Source organism: Enhydra lutris, unplaced genomic scaffold (assembly GCF_002288905.1).
Source record: "Enhydra lutris kenyoni isolate GAN:26980312 unplaced genomic scaffold, ASM228890v2 scaffoldscaffold1, whole genome shotgun sequence".
In the NCBI taxonomy this organism is placed as follows: Eukaryota; Metazoa; Chordata; class Mammalia; order Carnivora; family Mustelidae; genus Enhydra; species Enhydra lutris.
The window spans coordinates 14,062,146-14,083,435 of NW_019154085.1; the positions used below are offsets into that span (position 1 = coordinate 14,062,146).

A 21,290-nucleotide genomic window follows, 5' to 3' on the forward strand; every position below is an offset into this window, starting at 1 on the left:
TGTGTGCTCTCTCTCTTTCTTTAAAAAAGAGTTTTAAAAATTTTTAAAAGATTTCATTTCATTGCTTCTGCATATAAGACAATAGAATATTATGGTTGCCCAATTTCTAGGTTTGGTCAAACTTTTAAGCAGAGTTTTTGCTAAAACAAGCCTCCTACCCCCTCCATTTTCAAAGCCGAGTGACAATAGCCAAGGAAACATGTTCCAGTCTTCAGACCTTTCTTATCATAAGTCACATATGTAGAATGTGAACACTGCCGAGACTCCAAGATCTCGGCCAAGTGCAGTGGAGGTTTTAGGCAGTGCAGAACAAGTCAGTCCAAACAGGCTTCCTGGCTCATGACAGAGGGACGGGCTCTGGCTGAGTTCCGTAAAGGTTATCCAGACAGTCTTTAATGCAGTGAAATATCACTGTAGAAAATTAAAGAAGGCATTTGCCTGTCCTGAATGATAAATGCTAATGTTTAAAAAGGATTTCAAATCTTTGAAGGAAAACAAGACAGCACGCCAAGGAATTCTTTTTTTGAACTATTTAAAGAGCACTCTTCCCCTCCTAGGTCTTACATCTAATGGCCAGGATTTTTCTTCTACACTAAATGAAGTAGTGATCTTCATGCTTAAATTATGAGCAGTGAGTCAGTGCCCTCTCCCCTGAGAATACCTTGGATCTCAGATTTGGTGAGGTGACTGCGTGCAGGTTTTCACCAGACAAACCAAAGAGGGTTCAGAAAACTGCTCATGTTAAATACAAAAGTTTCCTTTCTAACCTCTTTTCCCCAACCCCATGGCCCAAAGAAAGAATAAAAATTCAATTCTTGTTTATTTCCTAGGCCAGCAGTTCTCAAACTTCAGGGTGCATCAGAACCCCCTGAGAGGCTGGTTAAAATAGATTTGGGGGCCCTGTCCCCAGAGTTTCCGATTAGATCTGGGTTGAGGTCATGGAATTTACAATTTTAGTAAGTTCGCTAGTGATGCTACTGGCGGTGGCACAGGGACCACACTTTGAGAATCAATGCCTTGGGCCTTGTTTCTAGAATTTATTTCTCTACATTTAGCAGCGATTTGATTTCATCTGTTCTTTCAAAAATAATGAGGATGGAAGAGTAGGGGGTACTGTCTAGGCTGCGTCATAGTGATCAAAAGCACTGACAGCAAGTCTGATTCTCTGGGTTCGGGTCCTGGTTTCCTCACTTAGTAACTGCAGGCCCGGGAGTATGCTACTGAACTTCTCTGGGCATCTTTTTCTTCATCTGTAAAATGTAGGTACTAATACTGCCTATCTCATAAGGTGACGGAGAGATAAAGGAGTTAATACGTGCAACATATACCAGAGTCTGGCATACAGTAAGTGCTCACTAAAGGCTAACTCTTCGTCTGTTTCTTGAAAACCTTAATTTAGTAGCCATAAGTTGCACCTTGTCAGGAGAGGCTGGTGCTAAGTTGATAACGTGAAGATTACTTTCTAGATCAGTCTCAGTGATGGTGGAGGGCGGGGCTTGATCTTGGGGGACTGATGGAGTGGATGGAGTGAGTCCTCTGTGTAAGCCCTTCTTTTGCTTAAGGCCGAGTGTGGGCCACAGACCCAGTCTGAACGAAGCAGTCTTACCGGCCTCAGCATTTTGTGAGTGTCTCTGAAGCAATAGTGATGTAACCCCTTCGAGTGTGGCAGAACTTAATATTTTCTTAGGGGTGGGAGGTTTGGGGAGCCCTGCATGAGGTACAGAGGATCCCTAATGAAGAGCCTAAAACAATGGGGAGAAAAGACAAAACGCAAGTCTCACAGAAACCTTTAGAAACCAGTGAGCCATTTCTATTCTGCATCGGGAAAAAAAGGCTCAGAGCTTTATTCAAGAGACGGATGTGTAATAGTTAGGATATTGATTCTAACAAAGGCCAAGATAAAATGACTTCAAATAAGATGGAAGGTTTATTTCTTCCCTGTGGAAAAGTCCAGCCTGGCAGGCAAGGTGTAGGACGGCTCAGCCCCCATTCCTTCTCTCTGCAGTACCTTTTGCCATTACCCTTCTCTACATGGTCAAAGCTGGCTCAGCATGTCCTCACCCTCACACAGAAGACATCAGTGTCCTCTGTGTGTGTCCTCTGTGTCCTTCTGTCCTCACACAGAAGACATCAGTGTTGGGCCCACTGCTGCCTGCTAGGAGCACAGTTTCCAGTGGCCCACCTAGCTACAAGGAGAGGTTTAAAAGCCTTTCCTCAGGAGCAGTTCCTGACTCCAGGCATAAAAAGCTCCAGAAGGAGCAAATCTAATGACTTCCCAGCCTGGGCAAAGAAGTAAGGAGTAGCCAGTGTTGCAAAAATTTCTCCTAAAGCTATGGAAAAAATAAAGAGATCAGAAATGTGTGCCCGGGAGTTGAGATGGTGCCACGGCCCCAGAACCTGCAGCCTGGAAAGTGGTATCCACTTGTGACTTGATGTCCGTCGGGGCTCCTTGCTCCTGATTTGCTCCCTGTGAGGCCTACACAGTCGCTGTAGCCTGCCAGGCTCTGCGGTCTGCAGCTCCCGTATTGGGTTCAGAATAATCTGCTGCTTCTTAGCAGCCGGGATGAACTACACAATCAGTTACGTCTTTATTTTTTGCTCCTGGAAAGTATTTCAAAATCCTTCATGGTGGGAAGTGGTCCATCCTTAAGAATGTTTCTGGCTCATTCCGCTTAACTCAAAATGGAAACCCCAGGGAAGTCCCCAGAATCCCAAAACACAGCTGTTGCCCCTTGATCCTGAAAATTCTCTTCACCTTCCAGGAAGTAAAGCTTATTTCTAACTTGAGACCCAAGTTCATCAAAGCCAAAAAGCAGGGGCACCTGGGTGGCTCAGTCATTAAGCATCTGCCTTCAGATCAGGACATGATCCCAGGGTGCTGGGATCGAGTCCTGCATTGGGCTCCCTGATCGGCAGGAAGCCTGCTTCTCCCTCTCCCACTCCCCTTGCTTGTATTCCTTCTCTCGCAGTCTCTCTCTCTCTGTCAAATAAATAAATAAAATCTTAAAAAAAGAAAAAAAAAAAGGAAGTTGAAACTAGAGACAAGGACAACATAAGAAAGGGAATTTACAGACCAATCTCACTTATGATCAAAGAAGCAAAACTCCTAAATAAAATATTAGCCAATCAAGTCCTTAAGCTTATATTTAAATATATAATGTTTTATGATATATGGTGTGTGTGTATGTGTGTGTGTGTGTGTGTGTGTATGTATATGTATCCCAGGAACTCAAAGATGGTCTAATATGGGAACTTCTGTTTATGTAATTCACATCAAGAGATTAAAGGAGAAAAACCTTAGGGTCATCTCACTGGCTACAAAAGGAAAAATAAATTTATGATATTCACCCACTCATGATTTAAAATGATCAAAATGAGAACAGAGGAAGACTTGCCAATTTTAATAAAGACTGTCTACCAAAAACCTGCAGTAAACTTCCCACTTTAATGGTGGAAATTTAAAAGAATTCTCTCGAGACAAAGAACTAGGTAGGGTAAGGACGCCCTCTGTCATTGCTTCTATTTCAACATTGGGGTAGCACAGTAGGGAAACCAAAAGAAAGGAAAAAGACAGAAAGAAGGAAATGTCATTATCCCTAGACAATAGAATTACTTACATGGACAAGTTATTAGAAGACAAGTTATTAGAAGACAAGTTATTAGAAGACAAAAATTCAGCAAGATTACTAAATATAGAACAATACATAAAACTCAATTGTGGAGAAACAATAGCATGTCAAAACATAAAGCACAATTTATAATGCAATGTTAGGATCGTTGTTATCATGGAAAACCCCAACCATACACAAGGACGAACAGAACAGCACAAGAATCCCACGGGCCCATCTCCTGGCCGATATTGTTCACCCACATCCCCGACGCCTCCCTTCCATATTATTTTCAAACAAATTTTCCAGTCTTATATCATTTTGCCCATACACCCTTGTATGTATGTATGTATGTGTGTGTGTGTGTGTATATATATATATATATATATATATATATCAAGAAAAGACATTTTTGACATAACCCTAATATCACCATTGCACCTAAAAATTAGAACTATTCTTTAATATAATTGAATATTCTGTATTTTCAATGCCATAACTGTCTCATAATTATTATAATTGTTTCAGAGTTTGTTTGGAGTTGGCTGGTGTGGCCTTTAATTTATAGGTTCCCTCCATTTCTTTTCCTTTACCCTCTTTTAGTTTATTTTTAAGAAATTGAGTCACTTGTCCTATGGAGTTTCCCACAATCTAGATTTTGCTGTTGCTTCCTCATGGTGTAGTTTAATGTGTTTCTCTGTCTTCGCTATCCCCCTGTAACAAAAGTTAGTTTCTCCCTAAATTAATCTGCAAATTCAGTGCAATTACGGTTTTTCTCAATCCCCAGTTGGGTTTTTGGAAGAACATGATAAGTTGATCCCAAAATTCATAAAGGGGTCTAAAATAACCAATAAAATTTTGAAGAAAAACAAAGAGTCCAAATTCTAAAATATCAAAAATATTAAATATCAAAAATCACTTTAAGGCCATATGTTATTGGCTTAGGGTCAGATAGAAGAAAATAGAGAATCCAGAAATAAATGCACCCACATATGGAAACAATATATGGCAAAGTATAAAGAATGAAATATATATATATATATGTACATATACATATATATAACTATTTTTCAGTATATAATTTTGAGATAACTCGTTATCCAATTTTTAAATCTTTACCTCACAAAATATCAGGTGTATTTTTTGAAAAAGTAAAATAAAATTTTTTTAAGATTTTATTTTTAAGTAATCTCTATACCCAGCATGGTGTTAGAACTCACAACCCCAAGATCAAGCAAGATTCTCATGCTCTTCCAACTGAGCCAAACAGGCACCCCTGAAAAAGGCAAAATTTAAATTTTTTAGAAGATATTAAATTTTTTAGAAGAAAATATAGAAGAATATCTTTATGAATTTGGGAAAGGAAAAAATTTCCTACCCATGATTCAAAACATAAACCATAGAGAAAATTATTGACAACCTTGGTTATATTAAATTTTAAAATTTTTGACAAGACAGCAAAAACAAAGTTAAAGTTAAAAGTTAAAAGGCAAGTCACGGGGTGTGCAACTCTTGATGTCGGGTTGTAAATTTGAGCCCCATGTTGGGTGTAGAGGTTACCAAAATGAATAAATAAATAAAATCTTGGGGGTGGGGAAGACAAATCATAGACAAAAAGACAATATCTACAGTGCATAAAACCAACAAGGCTTTAATACCCAAAATGCAGCAAGAACTGCTACAAATAGAGAAGGAAAAGACAATCAACCCAAATAAAAAATGGCTGAAAGATATGAACAGGCAATTAACAGAAGAGGAACCCTAAGTAAATGGCTGTGTAAAAAAAGTCAACTTTGCAGCTAATCAGGATAATTCTAATTCAAACAAAAAACAAAACCAAGAAAATTTTATATATATATATATATATATGTATGTGTATATATATGTATATACATATATATGTATATATGTATATACATATACATGCATATTGTGGACTTTAAGTTTTGGCTAATCTGATATATATATATAATCTACATATGATATATATAATCTTTATATATAATCTGATATATAATCTATATATCTATATCTATCTATATATAGATATATATAAGATATATTATATATTATGTATAATCTGATATGTGTGTGTGTGTGTGTGTGTGTGTGTGTGTGTATATATTAGATTAGCCAAAATTTTAAAGTCCACAAACACCCATTATTGATGAGGATATGGGATATGGCGTTTTAGAAATTCAGAGCAATTTGGAAATATCCAAAAAATTAAAGATGCATGTACCTTGCAACTCAACAATTTTATTCCCATGTATACTTAGAGAAACTCTTTCATGTATGAAAAGTGACTTACTCAATAAGGTTCATTGCAGCATTGTTTGTAATCACAAAAAAAATGGAAATAAAACAGCCATCAGCCCCAAAATGGATAAATTGTGGTATGTTTGTACAATGGAATAGTGTCGGTAGCTTAAAATAAATGAGTGGAAACTACGGTATTTTCATGAATTAATCACAAAAACAAAACATTAAGCAAAATAAATAAGCTGCAAAAGCTATTATAAATGATACTATTGATAGAAGGATTTAATGTGTGAAATAGTATTATACATTGTTTATAAATGCATTTAAACGTGGCAAAGACAGAAACATATGTCTGAGGACACTGTAGGAGAAGAAACTTTTCCTTGACCTTCCTAGGGTCCTTGGCTAGACCTTAAAATTAAACTGACATAGAGAAATTTAAGAGGAGAAAAGCACACAAATGTATTTAACATAAATTTTATGTGACACAGGAACCTTCATAAGAAAGTGAGGATCCTGGGCATCTGGGTGGCTCAGTGGGTTAAGCCTCTGCCTTCAGCTCAGGTCATGATCTCAGGGTTCTGGAATCGAGCCCCGTGTTGGGCTCCCTGCTCAAGCAATGGAGCCTGCTTCTCCCTCTCCCTCTGCCCCTGCTTGTGTTCTCTCTCTCTCATCTCTCGAATAAATAAAGTCTTAAAAAAAAAAAAAAAAAGTGAGGCCCCAAAGAAATGCTTAAGTCTGAGTGTTTGTTTGAAGTATTTTTTATTTTTAAATAATCTCTATACCCAACATGGTGCTCAAACTCACAACCCTGGTAAGATCAAGAGTTGCACGCGCCACTGACTGAGCCCCTCAGGTGCCCCAAAGCTGAGTATTTTTATACTAGGTTTGATGAAGAGTGGAAAGTTGTGGGAAAATACAACAGGACTTAAAGGGAAGGGGTTAAGGGTAATAAATTGGGAGACATTTAAAAAGGTCTGTTTGGATTCCTCTTGAAGTTTCTCGGTCTTCAGAGAAAAGGATGTGTCTTTCCCCTGGGGTGGGCAGAGCATCTCTCAAATGAGGGTTTCGTGGGTAGGTTTGTTTGTTTGTTTGTTTTTTAAGATTTTATTTATTTGAAGGGCGCTTGGGTGGCTCAGTGGGTTAAGCCTCTGCCTTCGGCTCAGGTCATGATCTCAGGGTCCTGGGATCGAGCCCCGCATCAGGCTCTCTGCTCAGCAGGGAACTTGCTTCCCCCTCTCTCTGCCTGCCTCTCTGCCTGCTTGTGATCTCTCTCTCTGTGTCAAATAAATAAATAAAATCTAAAAAAAAAAAAAAATTTTATTTATTTGAGAGAAATGGCACAAAGCAGGGAGAGGCAAAGGGAGAAGAAGCAGACTCTCCCTTGAGCAGGAAGCCAATGGCTGGGCTGATCCCAGGACTCTGAGATCACCACCTGAGTGGAAAGCAAATGCTCAACCATAGGAGCCACCCTGAAGATCTTACTACCTGCTTCAGGGGAGAGGGGGCAGTGGTCAGCGAATTCTTCCTTTGCCGTTCCTTGCTGTTCCTCAAATTCCTTCAGCTTGAAATATTTATTTTTTTTAAAAGATTTTATTTATTTGACAGAGATCACAAGCAGGCAGAGAGGCAGGCAGAGAGGGGAGGAAGCAGGCTTCCTGCTGAGCAGAGAGCCCGATGCGGGGCTCGATTCTAGGACCCCGGGATCATGACCAGAGCCGAAGGCAGCGGCTTAACCCACTGAGCCACCCAGGTGCCCTTGAAATATTTAATATTTAATATGCAGAGGTTCCATATTTTGAAATATTTAATATGCAAAGGTTCCATATTTTGGGGTAGTGTGTTCGACTGACAAACACCAAATTTAAGAGAATGGTTACCACCGAGGAAAGAATGAAAGAAATGGGATTGAATGGGATACAAAAAAATCTTGGACAGTATCTGAAATACTTTATTTCTTTAGAAAAAATGTGAATCAGGATATGGCAAAATGTTAGCATTTCACAGAGCTGGGTGGTAAGAACATGGGTGTTCAGTATATGGTATTTTTTTCTATGCTCTGCATTCGCAAAATATTTTACAGATTCTTGAAAAGCAGTTTAAAAAGTTGTACACTAGTCTATTCCAATACTTCCTAAATATCAGGTTATTATACTAGAGGTGGGGGCGGGGGCGGCGAGGAGCTCTTTTCTAGGGTCCCCCTCCCAGAACTGACCGGGGCTACAGTGCTAATCAACTTGGTGAAATTATGCCCATGTAGGACCTCGGGTTTTGGTCAATACAAATGCGCCCTCTGCTGGTCCTATAGTGCCCTGTCCCAAAGTTCAAAAGAGCTGTGAGGAGCTGTGAATGTCTTCAGTGCTATGGCTTTATTGAGCCAGCCACGTTGGGGACAGGGAACCACCCCCCGACACCCCCACCTCCAGAGTTCCCCGTATCACAATTCTGTTAATGTTCCATATGATCCAAGACAAAATAAATTCCAAGGTACCACCCCGATCAACCTTCCCAATTTCCCCAAGCACCCCGTACATTAACAATTTTGTCCCCACTGCTAGATTGGGAAATTGATATGGGACACAATACATGCCACCCTTCAAGTTTAGGAATGACAGGGAAAAAAAAAAAAAAAAAACAAGTGACAAAGATGCTCTGGGCTGGGAAGGAGTGAAGGTGTCACAGACAACTTTGAATGCTGAAAAATGGATTAACTAGTATTAAGGGGTGATGTTGGTAGGATGACAGGTGAATTTTTTCCTTTCCAATCTTTCCTTAAAGGTATAATACCTATAAACAAAATTGAGGAAAAATAAATTCACAGAAGAATCTACTGCTCAAAGAGAAATAGAGACTGCATATTAGAGTCTTCCTTTTTAAAAGTTTTTTTTTTTATTATTTTTTGGTTTTGTTCTATTTTGTGTTAATATCCATCTTCCCCGATAAAATTTAAGCACCCCGAGACTAGGTGTTTCCGTCCTATTCCCCACTGTATTCCCAGTACCTAACACAATTCCTGGCATGTAGTAAATATCTAATAAGCATGTGACAAATGAAGTAAATGACCATTTTCTCAAGATAAATCAGTACAAATTTTCTGGGGAACAATTTAGCAGAAAACACTGTGCCTTAAATGCTTATTTTCTTTAATAATCATAGATGTGAACAAAGAGTAGGTCTTTAAATAATCAAAAACATATCTTTCAAGGATATGTCATACAAAGTTCTTACTAATTATAAAAAATTTGGAACAATCTGAATTTTAAGTTACATTTGGCTAAATCTGTTATGGTACATCTGTACAGTGAAATGTTATGCTGTTATTATAGTCACTTTTAGGAATATTTAATTATAAGGGAAATTCTTTTTTTTTAATTTTTTATTTCTTTTCAGTGTAACAGTATTCATTGTTTTTGCACCACACCCAGTGCTCCATGCAATCCATGCCCTCTCTAATACCCACCACCTGGTTCCCCCAACCTCCCACCCCCCGCCCCTTCAAAACCCTCAGATTGTTTTTCAGAGTCCATAGTCTCTCATGGTTCACCTCCCCTTCCAATAAGGGAAATTCTAATAACAAAAGTAAATTAAAATTCTATATACTTTTTAAAATTCTATTAAAATGAGTATATATTATATATGCATGAAAGTGCATACACCAAAATGTTTGCAATAATTGTATGTGAGTAGAGTGATCATGGTGAGGTTTTTTTGGTTCTTGTTTATTTCTACCAAGTGCCAACCCTGTTTTAGGTATTTTATTTGTATTAACATTTTTTCTTTATTGAGGGAAAATTGACATATGGTAACTTATACTTATTTAAATTTTACAATTAGGTAAGTTTCTTAAAGTGTTAAATAATACTATTTATTTCTCCTGTAAAGATTTTAAAGCAGCCGACTTCACTTTTTCTAGTTTTTCTTAGGTTTTTTTTTTTTTAAGTTTTTTTTATTTCATAGAGAGAGAGATCACAAGCAGGAAGAGAGACAGGCAGAGAGGGAGGGGGAAGGAGGCTCCCGGCTGAGCAGAGAGCCCGATGAGGGGCTCGATCCCAGGACTCTGGGATCATGACCTGAGCCGAAGGCAGAGGCCCAACCCACTGAGCCACCCAGGCTAGTTTTTCTTAGGTTTTTAAAAAATATTTTATTTATTTATTTGAGACAGAGAGAGAGAGAGAGAGGGTGCGTGCACACAAGCATGGGGGAGGCAGCAGGAGAGGGAGAAGCCTATTCCCCACTGAGCAGGGAGACTGATGCAGGACTTGATCTCAGGACCCTGGGATCATGACCTGAGCCTAAAGGCAGATGCTAAAATGACTGAGCCACCCTGTCTCCCCTAATCAATTTCATTTTCAATGTTATAACCACACTGGGGTTTTAAGAAGAAATCTAAACACACAGAGCCCTCCTAGTCTAACATTATTTTCTTTTTCTGTTTTCTTTTATAGCCCTTATTTATTTACATATGTATTTTATAGAGTTCTAACACACTATTCTATAGTTTACATTTTTACTTTTTTATACCATATTTTCCATATTGCTTATTATCTTTTTAACCATAATTTTAAATGTCAAATTAATGCATCATGAATTATTTCCCCAATCTCCCACTATTGAGTTGTTTAATTTTTCATTATTAATAACAAAGTTATAACAACTTTGGGCCAAAATTTTGTTCTTTTGAATTATTTCTTCATGATAAATACCCAGGAGTGAGATTCCTGATCAAAGACGAAAACATTTTTCTGGTTCTTGGTACATACTGTCCTATCACTTTCCCAAAGAGTCTCCTAACTGTAATGTCACTTGCTATGGGCCAGCACTGCTTTGTGCAGCATTTGCTAGTTTTCTAGGTATAACATACTTCACTGTGCTAATCTACATGTCATTGACTCGAACCTAGCAGATGTTTCCCCATGTCTGGGATTGTTTTCTGTTACCTCTTGTCCTTTGCATTAAGGATGCTCTTTGTCCTCACAGACCAGGAGCTGAGGAGTATCATCCCTGACCCTCTAAGAGCGTCCCTGGCTGATCACGTCCAGACCCCTGAGGCAGATACTGTCCGAAAGACGTAAGTGTTCAAAGTTGTAATGACATGGACTGCTCCATTTTTGTTTCATTTTTCTTTGTTTGTTTTAAAGTCACTACTCTACACCCAACCCGGGGCTTGAACTCACTACCCCGGGACCAAGAATTACATTCTCTACTGGCTGAGCTAGCCAAGCACCCCTCCTTTTTCTTTGTTTGTAATTAATTTAATTTTTGTCTTTTCTAAGCACGAAGATTCTCAGGCTAGCTGCATACTCGAACGTCTAGAATGATTGTCTCAGAAACGGAGTCTTGGGGAGGATTATACTGTGACATGCTTCCTCCTTCAACCATATTCTTTGGCTAGGTGGGTGAGGAGTGAAGTTTAACAGCATGGAAACCACTTTCTCCGTTTGTCTAGTAGCTGAGATCTATGAACGCGCCTAGAAAGGAGGAGTCTGTCATCTCAGCCTTGGTTTCTCCTCTCAGCATTCAGTCAGCTCTGGGTAAAACAAATAGTACTTAATAATACTAACACAAGTAGCTAACACGTAGTAAGTGCTTCCTATGCGCTCTCTGGGCTTACTCCAAGCTCACTGACCAAGGCTCGGCCTGTAGCCCCCATCACTTGACCTAAGCCCCATCTGGCATTGGCAGCTGGAACCATAGCCTATTGTGACCTCCCATGAGGTCAGTGACTTGAGAACCTGCCCTCGCCTGCCCCGTGGTGTAAGGATTCTCTCCGGGGTCCAAAAGGCTTTATGCTCTCTACGAACAAAGGGAGGGAGGCACACTATGGTGTGGAGGCAGCTACCTGGAAAATTCCATTTCTTAGCTTTTATACCTCGGCTTTTTCCACCATGGATTCAAATGACTTACAGCAACCCCATCACTAAGAAAAAGGTGAGGTGACCAAAAAAGAAAAAAAATTTTAAGTCAGAGGATTAAAAAAAAAGAACACCAATAACACTTCACAAAAGTCACTATAGTCGTTGTAACTAAAGATCAGACTTGCAGTTTTGAATAGAGATTCCTAAATGTGAAAGCAAAAAAAAAAAAAAAAAAACAGAAAAAAGAAAGAAAGACAGACAAGAAAGATAAGACAAAGAAGCAGCAGCAACACAGTCAGGTTTGTGGTTCTCATTTGCAGCGCACCTGTTCCTCGGGGGAAATCAATGTTTTCCTAGCATTAAATTCTAAAGGATAAATCTTCTGTGGGTTTTTATAGAGTGACATTGAAGGATTTAAAGACTCAAATATTTACAGGAAATTCCATTTACCTCATTCAACAAATATTTCTCAAGTTTCTCCAGTAAGGCCCTGTACTAGTATAGCACAGTGAATGTAATACTGATTTAGCTAGAAAATAAAATGCCCAGAACCAGTGCATTGTTGTTGTCTAAGAGACGGATGCTTGGGGAGGTAGCTGCTGCTGCCACTTTCCTGAAACCCACGTGGCTGTTTTTTAGGGGCCCTTTTGCCCAGAGAACATAAGCCTGTTCTCCTCAAGGCAGAGAGTCAGTGACAGCAATCCTACAAGGGATCACACAGACACAGCACGTGACCTTTTGGTGGCCAGATCTCATCAGGAATAGAATTCCAAAGGGCATAACAGAGTGGATGGATAGTGGCATGTTCCTAAGACAGTCTTTCTTAAAGGTCATTTATTTTCAGCTAAGCCTCTGATAGAAGACCTTTGGTTCGACAACCGTGTGTCATTCAACCAAAGGCATAAATGCGCAACCCCAGAGAGGCAAACTATTTCTTCTGCGGTCTAAATTGAGGATTTAACCAAAGAGAATCCCAAAGGGAAGACTCGACTTGTTACTCTATCTTCTTCAGGGAAGTGTTGAGGAAAAGAGGGTTAACCCAAGTGTGTAAAATGCCCATGACAGCGCCGCAGGAACGGGGGCTCAGTGTTTGCTGACTCTTCCTCTTCCTTGTCCAGCAGAGTTTTCGATTCAGTCTGGTCCTGTTGTTTCGCTCTTTCTTCAAGGGGCAGAGACTATGATGTACGCCGTCTGCCCGGGACACTCCCAGGACACGAGTCCCCAGAGAGGCTGGGTCCTGTAGATGCCTCTCTTCTTCCAAGAGGATCGGAGGGGAGGACTGAAGCGAGACTGTTCAAACAGCAGGCTCTAGGCGACATCAGCGTGAGTATAAACATCCAGGAGCCTGGTCCAAAGCTTGCTCCCAGTGGGCTCCCATGTACAGTTGCGTAAGTGCTTACTCTGTATTATGGGAACCGCAAAGGGACAAGTGAGAGCTGAAATCCAGTCTGTGGTTCACTCACCATGCCCTGCATCCCCGCAATGGGCTTCATTCTCCCAAAGGATGGGGTGCCCATTTCTAATTCCTACAAGGGTACTAAAAGGAAACTTCAGTTACCTATACACTGCTTCTGGCGCCAGATGTGTGGAGTCTTTTCCCACATCAATCAGTCTCCAGCTCAAAGGACACCGACTGGGTGCCCCATCGTTCAATTCTGACCCTGCCTGGAGTTTGCACAGCCCCCACAGGAGAAGGGCGCGGTCCCACAAGACTGCCCCCACTTGACACACCAGTCACAAGTCCCAGGTTGTCACCGATACATAGAGGGTTCCCACAACCCCTTTCTCAGTTTTGATAATTCACTAGAATGGCTCACAAACCTCAGAAAGTCATTTACTTGCTATAATTGATTTATTGCAAAGGATGTTTTAAAGATTGTATTGTTTTTGTCTTTTGTTTTTTTTTTTTTAAGATTTTATTTATTTGAAAGAGAGTGGGAGTGAGTGATCAGAGGGAGGGGCAGAGGGAGAGGGAGAAGCAGACTTCCCACTGAGCAGGGAAGCCGGCGTGGGGCTCGATCCCAGGACCCTGAGACCATGACCCGAGCCGAAGGCAGATGCTTAACCGATTGGGCCACCCAGGTGCCCCAAAGATTTTATTGTTAAGTAGTCTCTACACCCAACGTGGGGCTCAAACTTACAACCCCAAGATCAAGAGTTGCACACTCCACCAACTGAGCCAGCGAGGCGCCCCTTACAGAGGATATGTTAAAGTATACGACTGAACAGCCACATGAAAGGGTACATAGGCCAAGGTCCAGAAGAGTCCCAAATGCAGGCGCTTCTGTCTCCATGGAGGTGAGGGTGTGTGCCCCCCTCCCTGCACGTGGATGTGTTCACCAACCCAGCAGCAAGCCACACTCGTTTGGTTCAGGTTTATGGAGGCTTCATCACACAGGCATTGATCGATAAAAGCATTGATTAAAGCAAGCTAGCCTGTTCTCCGTCCTCTGAGGTTGCGGTATTGGGCTGAAAGTTCCAACCCTCTAATAACACGGTTGGTTCCCCTGGTAACCAGCACCCCCTCCTAAGGTGCTTTCTAAAATCACCTCATTAACACAATCTCAGGTGTGGTTGGAAAGAGTTGTGTTAATGAAAAACAAAAGCCACTCTTTCCACATTTATGCTCTAGGAATTACAATGGCTTCAGGAGCTCCATGCCAGAGACTGGGGATGAAGACCAAATACGTATTTTATTATGTCAAAATATTATAGGCACTGAGTGGGTAGCTGCGTCCCCACTCTGCCATCCTCTCTTAGGAGGACTCTCCATGGTTGTCCCAGCCCATGGGGAAAGGTGAAGACTGACATGGTTGTGGTCATCTGCTTGAGAAACTTCTGGAAAGTTAGCAAATGATGCAACGGTGAATAAAGCTGGCTTTGATTTAAACTAAACAGTATTTGTAGCAATAGCAATCTATCAAAGTTAAAAATTGCTTCACTTTGATCCAACTCTGTAGATCATGATTTAGCATCAAAAAAGGGGACGATCAGAAAGTGTATTCTGCTCCTCTTTCCTGCTCTGGCATTAGACCCAGCAGGATTAAAGGAAAGGCTGAAGCCGAGCATCTCGGCACCAGCTCCATTCTAAGACTCCCTCTTCTGCTCCATGTGGAACCCACACAAAGCCCCTTCGAAGCCGTGCTGTTTTAGTCAACATACTCTTCCTTTGACGGTTTTTTTCTTCCTTGTTTCCTGCACATCATGGTCCTTTTCCTTAATTTTTCACCTTTAGGAGATGGAGCTGATTGGCAAAACCAAGAGAAAGAAAAGAACCAGGACAGACAAGTCCAAGGCGCCCAAGGGGAGGAGAGAAGGAAAGGTCCACAGGGAAGCAGAGGCCACTGTTGGTAAGGGGGAGGGTGCCCTTGACAAGCGACCCAGGAAAAGATACCTAGCGGGGGCTGGGAGGTGTCACAGAGAATCGGCATGAATCCAGTGGGATGAACCACCGGCTTTGAGTCTTTTGGACTATGTCTGGTTAAGACGCTGTTGCAGCCTTACTTAATGTCAGTATCTTAGGAGAGAGGGAAGAGAGGAAACCAGGCTTGCCTTGAGACTTGCAACCAAGAGAGGAAATAATAATAACAGCCCCTAGTTACTGAATACCCACTGTATTAAGAGCCCCGCACACGCGACATCATGAAATCCCCAGAACATCGCCCTTAAAGTAAGCATTATTATTATTATTTTTAAAGATTTTATTTATTTATTTGACAGGCAGAGATCACAAGTGGGCAGAGAGGCAGGCAGAGAGAGAGGAGGAAGCAGGCTCCCTGCTGAGCAGAGAGCCCGATGTGGGGCTCGATCCCAGGACTCTGGGATCACGACCCAAGCCAAAGGCAGAGGCTTTAACCCACTGAGCCACCCAGGCGCCCCAGTAAGCATTATTATTATAAGGCGTAGTGGTTGAGGCTAGAGAGATAGGGTGGCTTGCATTAGATCAAACAGACTGAACAGGAATTGGTGGACCCAGACTCAGACCCTGACATTTGATTCCAAGTACATGGTCTTACCATGTCTCTGTGAACTGATAACTATCATCATTTGAGAATGGGGCATTTGGGAAGGGGAAGGATGAAAGGAGCTCTGAATGATCACCCAGTTGCTGTTTTTCTTCTTGGTTCCCTGTGTTACACCTTCCAAGGAATGTAGAATCCCATGCTTCTGAAGACTTTCTTTAGCTTAAAACTTAACACCCGTTCTTTCCTGGCCACATGATTTAGAAGACCCTCCAGGCAAATCAAAGGCTGTCAGAAAGGAAGGGATTGGATTGTCTCCTGGGCCCAATCTATTTTTGAGATTTGCTTTTTAAAGTCTTGCTGACCTTACGTTGTTGTAGCCCATGACTTGGGTTGCATTGGCAGGACTGGGGAAAGGAAATACTTGCGGTCCCCAGAGGTGAACTGAGGAAGAGTTCTGAGAGTATGGAAGGCTTAAACTTTGCCAGGTTTCAAAACCGCAACTTGAAGCCAGACTCTTGAGGCGTGACTTTCCATGTATGTCTGTAGTTTTCCCCTGTGGAGAGTCTTGCTTCTACCATACATCAGGGTGAAACAGACCTTCTTTAGTAGGAAGACTACTGAATGACAGTTGATCCAAACAGGATAAGGCAGTTTCCCAAAGGGTGGTCTGTGGACCGCCCTTCTCAAAACACTTGGAGTGAACATTAATATGCAGATTCCTGCAGAATCAGACTCTGGGAGTGGGGCCCAGGAATCTACACCCCAGGTGATTCCACCGAAGTTTAAAAGCTACTGGAAAACAGGCAGAGGTGACATTTACTTAGCTACAACTCTGTCCCCCATTGTTCTTCTCCAGGAAAGTCAAAGGAAGCAAAGGCTGAAAAGAAATCAGAGTTAATTCCTAAAGAAAGAAAACCAAGAGCCAAAAGGAAAAATACACAGAAGGAAAGGAATCTGGAAGTAGCAGAGCTGAGTGGGCCTGATGTCATTAACTCTAAGGAAACAGAAGACACTACTGATAGAGGTTTCTCCCCTGCAGAGTCTATGGTAGAGGACCCTTGGCTCTCCCACGAGTATGATGCTCAGGAGAGCCAAGTGTCCATAGACAGAAGATCATCACCTGCCCAGACCGCACCTGCCAACAGGGGATCTCAAGAAGAACGAAGTTACGAGGACCCTTCCAAAGTAAGGTCCAATACTCTCACCTGGGCCAGAGAGATTTCTGTTCTCACTGGTACCACCGCAGAGGTGGGGGAAACTGCCCTGAACCCCACTGCAGGCTACTGAAACAGTGCCGCTGCACCATGGTTTTAGTTGTTCTACTTTGATACCGTCTGACCCTTTAAGAAAAGACACAGCATGGCAAGGCCCCTCTGAAATGATGTGTTCTGTGAGGTTTCCAAGATGCCACAGCATATATGCAACCCGTAAGGAGCAAGAAGTTGGCACAGGCTTCATGGTTGCAGGGAAAGGTGGACTTTGACCATCAGAGCCAAGTACCTACCCTCTTTTTTGTTTGTTTGTTTTTTAATTATTAGAGAGCATGAGCAGAGAGAGGGAGAAGCAGACTCCCTGCTGAGCAGAGCACCCGACCTGGGGCTCAATCCCAGGACCCTGAGATCATGACCTGAGCCGAAGGCAGCCTCTTAAGCAACTGAGCCACCCAGGCGCCCCCCCCCCCCCCCCCCCCCCCCCCCCCCCCCCCCACCACCAAGCACATATCCTTGACTTGGCCTGGCTGGGAGCTCATGTTTTATTTGCCTCCCAAAGGCTACAGAAATTCCTCCTTTCCTAATCTGCTTTTCTGTGGCACGTAGCTGCGCCACAGGCAGCTCATACACACATATCTGTCTGTCTTTACAAGGTGCTGCAGCATATAAAAGTTATTTTGTTCCAGGAGCCTTGATTCTAATGTCAAGTATTTAAGAGAAAAACTGAGTGAGTGTAAGGAAAATTACCCTTGAAAATCTCTGCAATTAATTTTTTTTTAAAGATTTTATTTATTTATTTGACAGGCAGAGATCACAAGTAGGCAGAGAGGCAGGCAGAGAGGCAGGCAGAGAGAGAGAGAGAGAGGTGGAAGCAGACTCCCTGCTGAGCAGAGAGCCCGATGCGGGGCTCGATCCCAGGACCCTGGGACCATGACCTGAGCCGAAGGCAGAGGCTTTAACCCACTGAGCCACCCAGGCGCCCCGAATTTTTTTTTTTAAAGATTTTATTGCAGAGGCAGGGGGAGAAGCAGGTTCCCTGCCAAGCAAGGAGCCTGATGTGGGACTTGATCCCAGGACGCTCAGATCATGACCCAAGCTGAAGGCAGCCACTTAATTGACTGAGCCACCCAGCCTTCCCTCTACAATGAATTTTTTTTTTAAAGATTTTATTTATTTACTTGACAGACCGAGATCACAAGTAGGCAGAGAGGCAGGCAGAGAGAGAGAGAGGGGGAAGCAGGCTCCCTGCTGAGCAGAGAGCCCCATGCGGGGCTCGATCCCAGGACCCTGGGATCATGACCTGAGCCGAAGGCAGAGGCTATAACCCACTGAGCCACCCAGGCGCCCCTACAATGAATTTTTAAAAATACCACACAGATATATCTCTCAATAAGACCAACACAACCAAATTTTCTTCTGCTGTTGGAATAAATCGGTTTTTTTTCCACTGGTATGAAGGTGCTGAACTGCATTTTTGTAGGGGAGAAAAAAAGAATATCTTTGAACGCCACAATTATACTCACAGCTAAACTGCTATGCTTAACCCCACATAAGTTACAGGTGCATATGGTACAATTCTGCTGAATCTCATTTAATCTTTACAGCCACACTTGTGCACCAGATGTGATTATCCCCATTTCTCAGACTTCAAAACTGAGGCTTAGACATAAGCAGCCGAGTTGCCAGAAGTTACACAACCATCATGCCATAGAGCCGAGACTTACATCCAGGTCCTTTGACTCTATAAGTAGGGCTCTTGTCAGTTTTAAATTACTATAGTTTTCTTTATTTTATTGCCCACGGTCAACTAAAAAGGGTTTCAGAAAGATTTTTCCCGGGACGCCTGGGTGGCTCAGTTGGTTGGACGACTACTTTCGGCTCAGGTCATGATCCCGGAGCCTTGGGATCAAGTCCCGCATGGGGCTCCCAGCTCTATGGGGAGTCTGCTTCTACCTATGACCTTCTCCTCGCTCATGCTCTCTCTCACTGCCTCACTTTCAAATAAATAAATAAATAATTAAAAAAAAAAAGAAAGAAAGATTTTTCCTTTATTGTTCCCAATCCTCCTAGCTGCGCAGACTATGGACTTCTGCTCTACACCGCAGGTGAAAATTTTAAGCTGTGGGCAGAACTTTCCTGAGTCTGCTAGAGAATCAGAATTTCTTAGATGTATTATCAAGCCAAAGTACTCTGCTGCTCTGCAAAGGCTAATAAGCCGCTTAGTTTCACCCCAAGCAGGATATACAGAGCGCCCATGGAAGAGTTACAGTCCAAGTTTCCCTCCTGGGCTCATTTCTGACAGTGCAGAGGGTGTTAGGGAGAAAAGGAAAGTGAAGACATCCTTCACGTAAGCTGAGAAAACCTTCCGTTTAAAAAGTGGGTTTGCCTGGGACTCAACGTGAGTCTAATACATTTACATCTAAGACCACCTGCGGTAAGATAGCCTTTATCTAGAACCTGTGCTTCCCAGTCCTGGTCACCGGAGAAGCTTCTAGAAACCACCGAGGCCCCCACCCAGATATTCTCATTGAATTGGTCTGGGAGGGGCCTTGGCCTCAAGTCAGGTTTAAAAGCTCCTTACGTGGGACGCCTGGATGGCTCAGTTGGTTGGACGACTGCCTTCGGCTCAGGTCATGATCCCGGAGTCCCGGGATCGAGTCCTGCATGGGGCTCCCAGCTCCGCAGGGAGTCTGCTTCTCTCTCTGACCTTCTCCTCGCTCGTGCTCTCTCTCACTGTCTCTCTTTCAAATAAATAAATAAAATCTTTAAAAAAAAAAAAAGCTCCTTACGTGATTGTAAAGTGCAGCGAGGGTCGAAACTCCTTACGTGATTGTAAAGTGCAGCGAGGGTCGAAAACTCCAGACTACCGTGTGCCAGACGTTATTTTGGCACTTGCCCTATTTCAGTTAGCCCCGGTAACAGCCCCAAGAAGAAGACAGTATCGGGGAAATTAAGTTGAGACCTCGAAGCGAGTACGAAGCCTGGACCCAGGCCAGTCAGACCGCCCAGCCCCAGGCAGAGGCCATGGTTCGTGCGGAAACCACTGGGGACTCGTCTTAGAGCTGGGGAGGAGGGTGGTCCCCCGAGACAGGCTCTGCCTTTCAAAACATTCTGGTTCCTCAGGCCCTCGTCGCCAAGAGGGAGCGAGAGGGAGCTTCTCGGGATAGGCTGCGAGCGGAGAGGGCTGCGATGAGACACTTGGAGGTGGAGAGGAAGAGAAGGGAACAGGAGGAGCAGCAGCGGCTCCTGGAGGAGCAGCTGGAGAGAGCAGAGAAGATGCAGGAGGAGCTGGAGCTGGAGCAGCGCGCCCGCGCGGAGGAGAAGCGGTGGGTCCCGCGGGTCCGCGGCCGCCAGCAGATCGGTGGGGCAGCGGGAAAAGGCCAGGTGGACCTCCACCAGCGCCGGGGTTGGTTCTGAGGCTCGTGCCCAGTAGGCAGACAGCACGGCCCGTTCTCTGTTACCTGTCGGAAGGTACGGAGTCGTTCCTGACCCTGAGGGAGCCTCCAGGTTCATGTTCATGGGGTGTTCTTGGAAGGGCTTTGCGACCCAGCCCAGCAGGCCTTTGCTGAGTCCCTGCGGCTGTCTGCATTGTTCTAGATTCTTTTCATAGGCCTTGACTCATTTCATTTACTCTTTCCAACAACCCTGGGAGGCCTCCAGAGTTCTACGGTTCATCTCCTAACAGTGGAAAATGAAGCTTTGGGAACTCAGTGCCCCTGCCCCAGAGCACAGAGCTGTGCAAGGAAACCTGCGGCTTCTAGCTCCAGGCCAGTTGCCTTCTTGCTTCTGCTCTTTGCTCGGTTTCCCTTGGACACCCAGTGTCCTCTGAGTGGCATGTCCCCATGGCCCGTAGCCACAAAGCCGCCCCCCAGGGCACTGCCCATGGGCTCATCTCACAAGGATGTCCCAGTATTGGTGGCCATTTCCCTGACTATCCCGTGGCTGTTTCCTCAGCCTGAGGAAACAGAGACTCGAAGAAGAACAGCAGCGACGGGAGGAGGAGGAGAGGAAGCAGCAAGTCCAGTTGCAGGTGGCCCGGGAGAGGGCCCGGCGGCAGCAGGAGGAGTTCCGGAGGAAACTTCGAGAACTGCAGAGAAGAAAGCAGCAGGAGGAAGCCGAGCGGGCGGGTGAGGAAGGGCTCCTGGAGCCGCCTGCACTTCCTATCTGGGGCAGACGTATTTTTATCCCACTGTGGGTGTTCACTTGACTCTCCCCGGAGTTATTCCTACCCTAAGCCTTGGTGCATGAAGCAGTCTAAATGTATAAGCTCTTCTTTCTGAAGGGATGAGTATGGGTGACCGCAGTGAGCCGAGACAGATGATCAAAATAAACACAGACTCACTTGTGGAAAGGACTCTTGGCCCCACTCACAATTCAGTCACCTCCTGA

General features: G+C 43.4%; 1 protein-coding gene across 1 annotated transcript in view; it reads left to right on the top strand.

The window, feature by feature from the left end:
* Positions 1-21,290, top strand: part of LOC111149589 (KIAA2012 ortholog) — a 103,390-nt gene that overhangs the window by 76,042 nt on the left and 6,058 nt on the right. The window contains exons 16-21 of the mRNA XM_022506758.1: positions 10,848-10,938; positions 12,892-13,048; positions 14,961-15,075; positions 16,547-16,875; positions 20,025-20,227; positions 20,856-21,028. Coding sequence (XP_022362466.1) covers positions 10,848-10,938; positions 12,892-13,048; positions 14,961-15,075; positions 16,547-16,875; positions 20,025-20,227; positions 20,856-21,028 — 1,068 coding nt within the window. The remainder of the gene's footprint in view (positions 1-10,847; positions 10,939-12,891; positions 13,049-14,960; positions 15,076-16,546; positions 16,876-20,024; positions 20,228-20,855; positions 21,029-21,290) is intronic.